The 8,469-nt window shown below is 41.8% G+C and overlaps 1 protein-coding gene across 1 annotated transcript in view; it reads right to left on the reverse strand.

Moving 5' to 3' along the window:
• Positions 1–8,469, reverse strand: part of LOC103746325 (piggyBac transposable element-derived protein 1) — a 15,224-nt gene that overhangs the window by 2,502 nt on the left and 4,253 nt on the right. Inside the window, exons 3-6 of the mRNA XM_029553741.1 lie at positions 7,110–7,248; positions 5,390–5,478; positions 2,138–2,253; positions 1,412–1,469 (exon numbers count right to left, since the gene is read on the reverse strand). Of these exons, the coding sequence (XP_029409601.1) occupies positions 5,412–5,478; positions 7,110–7,248 (206 nt within the window). The 3' untranslated portion in view covers positions 1,412–1,469; positions 2,138–2,253; positions 5,390–5,411. The remainder of the gene's footprint in view (positions 1–1,411; positions 1,470–2,137; positions 2,254–5,389; positions 5,479–7,109; positions 7,249–8,469) is intronic.

An 8,469-nucleotide genomic window follows, 5' to 3' on the forward strand; every position in this document is an offset into this window, starting at 1 on the left:
TTTAACATATTCAGTAACACACTCCAGAGCAAGAGTACATCTCTTTCACAAGTGGGTGCAAGTTTCTAGGTTCACAGTTGAATTAATACAGTTATACAATATTGAACTCTTATAGGCACCGTGAGTCACGGTTTCAGGCATCTAATGCTGCAGATACCCAGCAGGCACAAAGGAGGATCACCACGCATCAGAACTGTGCCAGGTCACGGGTGTCGTCTCTGCTCCTTCCCTGAGCTCAGCTCAATCCTTACTGACTTAAAAACCTTACTCTTTTTTTTTTCTCATGGTCTCCCTGTAGCCCCAGCTGTCCTGGAACTCACTATGTAGACCAGCCTGCCCTTGAACTCACAGAGATTCACCTGCCTCTGCCTCCCAAGTGCTGGGACTACAGGCATGCACCACCACGCCTGGCTTCACTCCTCTTTTGACTTCAAAATTACTTCTATTTTAGGGGCTCGGTAGTAGAGTGCACAGTGAAGCCTGTTTAATACCTAGCAGCTAGACTAAAAAGAGTTTTCTATTTTAGCTCAGAGTTGGCTCTGTTTCCCTAAGATGCTTAAGTGTCAGTATGGAGGATCACACCCTGTGCTGTTTTTTAGGCTCACCTGGTTTCCTTCCTTTCACTTCTCAAGTTGTTGAGATGGGAATGGGTTCACTGGAAGCCACAATCTGCCTGGGATCCAGTCGTTCTCAACTCTAGGAGCACTTGTTACACTTCACAAATTCTCCCAACCAACACTGATGAAGTACCTACTACTAGAACTAATTTCTCTATTTGCTTTCCTTTTGATCCATTTCTTGTCCAGATCTCTTTTACATATATTATTTTTATATTAATGTGTATGAGTATATTGCCTGCATGTGTGTAAGTGCATGTGAGTCATTCAATGAATGTGGAAGTCAGAAGAGGACTCCCCTGGAACTGGAGTTATGGACGATTGTTAGTCACTATGTGGGTGTTGGGAACTGAACCTGGGTCCTCTGCAAGAGCAGCCAGTGCTCTTAACCACGGAGCCATCTCTCCAGTCCTTGTTCAGATCTCTTAATGGAGGCTGAAAATGCCCTGCATGTCTACCCTAAGTTCTCTACTAGCTCTGACACCTTTCTCAGCTGTCATGGCAGATTCACTCTTGTCTAAATTCTCTGCCTTCTGGCTTCTCCATTTATACTTCCATAAAAATGTAAGGGAAGAGAGATAAAGCTGGACAGACTAAGTGAGGGCAGGACTGCTGGAGGAAACCAGCATGGGTCTTCCATGCTGATGGGCCATCTTTTTGTCATGGGCCTCCTATGATCACAGATGTGAGTGGCACCCATTCTGTACTGTTCCAGGGAAGCAGCTTTGACTCAATGGTTTCTGTGGTTTCTTCATAAATCTGTAGGATCTGAGCCACTCAGGAACGTCACTTACCCACTGGGTATTCGTGAGGTCTTCCCACCTTGTTCCACTTCTTCAGCACTAACCTGCTCTAAATTAACAAAACCATTTTTAGTTATGATTCTTCTACTAAAGGAATAATTATTTAAATGACAAATATTCCATATATTCAGGAAAAAAGTAAGACAAAACAATCTCTAGGGGGCAGGGAAGATGTTCCTAATTAAAATAGACAAAACTATCAACACATGACTCAGGAGTGCGCTTTCAGCAGTTCGAAAAAATATGTAGCACAGTTGGGATACTGTAAGAGAGACGACTAGGTTCCAGGCCAGGTGGGGAGAGGGCCCAACAGAGCAGAGAACATTTAGGAAAAACTAAACATGGACAGTAGTGTTCAGTAAAGAGAACGTCCTCGGAGGTCAAAAGGGATCACGGGAAGCATTCACGGGACTCCTCAGTGTGAAAGGATATCTGAAAATGGCGAGCTTTACAGAGCCAAGATGGGAAGGACACAATGCAAAGAGGTTGCCGAGGCTGAGAGTGAGTAGGGAAGGCCAACTAGATCACACGAATTAATATTCAGGGCAATCCACAGAAGACAGTGACTAGGAAGCATGCAAAATGACAAGGGCTGGAGACAGGAGCTAGGCCAGAGGGTGAGGGCCTGGAGGAGTGTGTGCTCCCAATGGCCATGGTGGAGTTGGGTTAGTGATGGGGAAAAAAGCACAAAGGGGACCAGTCAGAGCCCGTCCTTACTTATTAGACTGGTGACCTCCTGCTGAGCTGGGTTCTCACAGAACCTCCTCTGAGCCAAATGCAGCCGCTCCTCTGGGGCAAAGGCCTGGACCACCTCGTCCTGTTTTTACCAGCATCTAAAAGGCAAAAAAAAAAAAAAAAAGTAGATAAAGAGTCAAGTTGTGAAAGATATTGAATATCCTACTGTAAACTCATGGTTCTGGCCACTCAGGCACTCTGTAAACTTGTGGGAACTTAGGGGTGTAACACTTATGCTCAGTAGCAGCTTGTGCCACAGCCATTCAGGGATGAGGCCAACACTGGACATCTGGCATTGTACCAGCTTGTCCAACATTGTGCAGGACTTTGGAGTACCCTGCTGAGCCAAAGCCATAATTAATACAAACTGAGACACCTACATCTAAGAGTCCTGAAGATTTCATGGGAAACTAAAAACAAAAGAAAGTAACTTAATGTTTCAGAGAAGTCTTACACTGTCACAAATGTGGACTCAACTGTTCTGTTTCAATGCCATTTTCTGCTATGATCGAAGAGTATTTCAACATAATATTTCACTTACCACAAGTGAAATGAAACTGATTACAAAGAAATAATGAGTTTTGAGCCTCCTTTATTAAACTTCTAATAATTTTTTTATTTTGATATAATATCCATCTTCAACAACTTAAACTTTTATTTATTTATTTTTATTTTGTGTATGAGTGTTCTGCCTACATGTATGTAAGTGCACCCATGTCATGCAGTGCCCATGGAAGTCAGAAGAGGGTGTCAGATTCCCTAGAATTAGAGTTATGGACGGTTGTTAGCCGCCATATGGGTGATGGGACTCGAACCCGAGTCTTCTGTAAGAGCAGTGAATGCTCCTAACTGCTGAGTCAGCTCTCTAGCCTTCAATTTTCAACAGCTTAAAAATTTCTTTATGGTTTTAACTGAAATATATGTTATTTAATTTCTAAATCACTCCATATGCTAAACTTTTTGTTTAATACGCATATATAGTTTTTTTTTTTTGAAAGGCCACAAATCACCTGCTCCATAAAGTGGTAAATTAATTCTTGCCTGGGAAGCCCTCCAGGTACTTACCCAGAAATATATATTCATAAAATTTTGAGCCATCATCATCAAAGCCTGCTAGAATCAAAACATTGTTAAGTGGGAACTCCCATTTTCCCCTCCTTTATCCACGGGTCATCTCAGTTGTTCATGTATGTGGCTAAGTGCTTAGTAAATTCTACCTCCCCCTTCCTGCCCCATGGGAGAAAAAACAGTGATGACTCCTGTGATTTGGCAATTTCACTTTTGGGAACATAACTCTAAAGTTGGACTTCTAGGAGGGGTTATGCATCTATCTGGGGCTGCCAAGCCCTCCTGTTCTTTTCCTTCAGGAATGAGCACCAGAGGACACTGCAGCTTTTTAAGCCAAAGTCAGTTTCTAAATAACTTTCCCACTCCACTCCATATCTGGGAACCCCTACAGGCTCTTTAACAGACTTGGAACTCTGTAGATGCAGAGATCTCAATGAACTTCACTAATAAAGATTATTTATTTAAAGTATGTCAAAGCTAGCAATGACGAGTTATCTAAGTTCAAAAAATTATGTGCTATCACAATTATTTTGGAGGCTGACTATGATTTTTGACCTTTATTTTATACTGTCCCCAAAGGTCTACCATGCAGCTTTTCGTGACCCTCTAAATGTTTTCCTTCATGTTCCAATATATGCTCTCTTCCATTGCCTGAAACACTATCTAGCCCTTCAAAGACTGGATGTCTATCTTAATAAGGATCTGACTTTCAAGGTTAGATGATTTCTAATCTCTACTGCATCCCAAACTGCAAACAGAATTATTTTGACACTAAAAAGCCTTCCTTGTTTAAGTAGTATTACCCCTTTATCAATATGTAATTTGCTTTGAAATCTATATTGGTTTCCTGGGGCTCTTATAACAAAGACAAAAACTTGATAGTTTAAAGCAACTAAAATGTATTTTCTCAGACGCTAGAAGTCCAAAATTAAGAGATCAGCAGTCATGCTCTCTCTGAAAGCTCTAGGGGAGGGTCTTTGCCTCTTTCTGGCTTCTGGTTGTTATCAGTGATCTTTGTGCTTTTCCACTTGTATAAGCATCGCACAGTCTTGGCCTTGTCTATTACAGGTATTTTCCCTGTGTGTCTCTGCCTTTGCTGGCCTTTATCTAAAGGCATCAGTCATGGGGTTAGGCCCAGCCAAAAGAGTATGACCTCATCTTAACTTATACCTACAAAGAGTCCATTTTTGAATCAGACTTCCTTCACATATACTTACAGTCAGGGGACTGTACCTCTGAGGGGACATAATTCAATCTACATGCTAGCCTTGCTTCAGTTAGACTTATTTCTTTCTGTCTGTCTGGTCCTTTATAATTTGATTCAATACTGGTTTTCATCCACTGTGCAATACATGTCCACCCTCTGACACCCCAGATGCCTCTATTCATTCCTTCTTAATTTACAATTATTGATGATACATCTGTGCAAACATCTGACTATCTTATTTCCTCAAGTATAATCATGTCCAAGCGTTTGCATTCTGGAATATATACTTTAAAATATATTTATACAAAATTATCTTTTTCTTTGTATCCATATTCTATTATATTTATGGCAATTAGGCTTATATTTATAAAATATGTATAAGTAGGTTTTATTTTTCACACAGACAGGTAAAGTACTTAATGAGAACACAAGGTATTTGTTCTGGTGTAATTATCAAAAATAAGAAGTCACATAAAACGATGAAGAAGAGGACTCCTTGAAGACGCTGCCTTGAGAAAACTGATGGACAATGTGTGCAAAAGACTTAAATTGGAAAGAATCTTTTCTCTGTGTCTCTCTCCATCTCTCTATCTGTCTCTCTGAGAGAGGGTCTGGAGAAGTAGCTTCAGGCTGGCTTAGATTGTGGTAATCCTTCTGCCTCTGCTTCCCAAGTATGGCACCAGGCCTAGTTGGGTGGAGGGTCTAACACCACCCTCTTTGCTCCCACAATTGAAATCTTGATGTGTCTCTAAACAAGGGATGAAACAAGGCAATGGACTCAGCTTGGGTTTCCTGGATGGCAAACACTTGGTCTGTGATAGTGACCAAGTGAACACGAAAGAGCTGTGCTGCCTGAATGGCTTTCAGGCCAAGGCGAGTGGGCCAAGAGAAGGGCAAAGCACAGGCCAAGGGAAAGGAGGCCGCCTGCTGAGTCCCCATGAATCTGGACATCTGCTCACCTGGAACCTGGGTCAGCTAAACTCAGGGACTACTGGGCTGCCTCTGGAACTTTCCTCCTGGAGAAAGGCTGTTCTCTGAGGAGAAAACCCTGTGAAGAGAGGAAGAAATCTCGTGTGAGAAAAGGCTGAGTAGCTCTCTTTGTTGGGACCCAGCCTCCTAAACCTTGTGGGGTTTTGTTGTTTGTCTTCTTCAGACAGGGTCTCCCTGTAAACCTTGTGTTCTCTAAACATCTAAATTAAGATGCAGATCTTCTTGTCTGAATTCTAAGATTCTAAAATTTTATTGTTGCTTATTTACAAAACAGTGGGATTTAAGAACTTATAGTGTGCTTTACTCAAAATGATGCATTTTACATACACAATAAAAACCTAAAACCACAGGTGAAAATACAGAGATGGGAGAAAGAAGCTGGTGATGCCTGCTTCCTTTGGGGTAATACAGACCACTATGGTCAACCTTACACAACTCTCACCTGTTTTCTTGGTATAAAATATATATGTGGTCGAGAAAGAGTTTGGGTCAAAGGTCAGGAGCTTTACCTTCTGTAGGTAGCTCTGCCTCTGGCAAATCATTTAAATTTAAATCATTTAAATAGTTTCGGTTTTCCTAACTATCAGTTGAAGGTGTGAATAAGATGATGTTAGAATTCTGGGCTGGTGAGATGGCTTTACACAGGCACTTGCTGCCAAGTCTCACAATCTGAGTTTGATCCCCAAGACCCACATGATGGAAGAGGCTGGAATCCCAAAATTTGTTTCCTGACTTCCACAAACCAAGAAGAAAACAAGAGAAAAGGGGTTGGGGGTAGTAGTGAGATGACTTAGCAGGTAAAGGCACTTGTAGCCAAGCTTGACAACCTGAATTGGATTCCCGGAACCCACATAATGGAAAGAGAAAACTTTACTGAAACTTGTCCTCTGATCTTCATATGTGCACCGCGGCACCCATGCCCAAACGCATAGACATATGCACAATAAATAAATGTAAAAAAATTTAATGTATCTGGAATTTGTTTAAAGAATAAATAAATAAGCCGGGCATGGTGGTAAATGCCTTTAATCCCAGTACTCAAGAGGCAGAGGAAGGTGGATCTCTGAGTTCGAGGCTAGCCTGGTCTACATAGTGAGTTCCAGGATAGTCAGAGTTACATAGTAAGATCTTGTCTCAAAAAGCCAAATAAAATTAATTAATGAATTATTTAATTCTGGGCTCAAGCAATGCTGCCTAAGTCTCCTGAGTAGCTGGGACAATGGGCACATGCCACAATCATTAGTTTAATATTTGGAAGTTACTGAGTAGATCCCAAGTATTTTCTTTAAAATTTTAAATTTTTATTATTATTGTATGTATAGTATGTGTGTCTGAATGCAAGCATACACATGGAAGTCAGAGGACAACTTGCAAAAGTTGGTTCTCTCCTACCATGTGAGTCCTGGGTACTGTACTCAAGTCATCAGGCATGAAGGCAAACTATCTGAACCATCTCATCAGCCTTTAAATATTTTCAGCACACACACACACACACACACACACACACACACACACACACACGCCCTAATGAGTGATAAATATGTTAAGTAGCTTATATATTATTTATACAAAAACAAGAAAGAAAAACTTGGGGGCACAGACAAAAAAGTTTCTACTAAAACCATGTAACTGTCAGTGGTCTGATCCCAGTGTCCTCAGTAAACTCACCCTCTGGCACTCACCACTCACTTCTGGGGGAAGCTGCGGAGGTTCATATGCCAGGGTAGTGACCCCAGGTTCGAGGATCTGGAGGCTCTGACACTCCAAAGAGGCTTCTTGATACTGTCACTACTAGATGCATGTGATGTCCCTGTGCATAGAAAGCTGCCTGGAAACAAAAGATTCACCTTGACAAAGCATCCTGGTGGGAGAGACTTCCACAAGAGAACATAGAACAAGCCAATCTGCCCCTTTAAAGAGGGAGCAGCCAGAATAGACACACATTCATTTGGCAAATTAGGACTGCAACCCCACTCAGACCCAGGCCCTACTCTATCTGGAGGCTCAGTAGCAAGACAAGTGGGAAAGACAAAGGACCCAGACCCAGAAACAAAGGCTGGATGAAAGCTGGAGGGGGATTTAATTAGGACCAGGAACTATACAGTGTCTCAAAATGTCTCCCCCAAATTACTGAACAACTACAAAGGGAGAAAAATGGCAGTTCTCTAGTGAGGAAACCCAACAAGCATGACCATCCTGTCAGGAGGGAAAGATCACTATGCCTCCTAAAATGATAGACAGGAGAACACACGGTCCTCTGTGATACATACCCTAGCCAAAGTGCACAATCTGGATCCAATGAGGGGAAAATAGAAGATGAAGATAAACTGCAATTTCAGGGCATGGTGGCTCACGCTTTTGATCCCAGCACTCAGGAGGCAGAGGCAGGTGGATCTCTGTGAAATGGAGGCCAGCCTGTCTACATAGAGCGTTCCAGGCTAGCTGGGGCTACAGGGAGACTATCTTACAAAAAACAAAAGATGAACTAAAATTTTGGTGTATTCTCCTGAAAAACTGATGTGGACTTTTGAGAAACTGAGCAGATTTGTGGAGTCTAGACACAGAGAAACTAAATTAAATATATGGAGCTGGTTTATGTCCTGGTCAAAGGAAAAACTGCCACACAGCACACCACTGGGATAATATGGCAGTGTGAATAAAGACTAGTGTTGTGAGTTCCAGGCCAGCTGGGGCTACAGGGAGACCCTGTCTCAAAAAGACAAAAACAAAAAAATTAGTGTTGCTTGATGGGACTGTAACATTATTTTCTTTTACATTTTTAAATAATTATTTATTATTTATTATTTTTATTTTATGTGTGTAAGTGTATTGCCTGAATGTGTGTAAGTGCACCCATGCATCAGATCCCTGGAAAACTGGAGTTACAGAAGGTTATTAACTGCCATGTGGGTGCTGGGAATCAAACCTGGGGCCTCTGTAAGAGCAGTCAGTACCTCTAACTGCTGAGTCATCTCTCCAGCCCCTCTTTTACTAATATATATGAGAGGGGAGAGAGAGAGAGAGAGAGAGAGAGAGAGAGAGAGAGAGA

Source organism: Nannospalax galili, unplaced genomic scaffold, assembly GCF_000622305.1.
Source record: "Nannospalax galili isolate Female #2095 unplaced genomic scaffold, S.galili_v1.0 scaffold2324, whole genome shotgun sequence".
NCBI lineage: Eukaryota > Metazoa > Chordata > Mammalia > Rodentia > Spalacidae > Nannospalax > Nannospalax galili.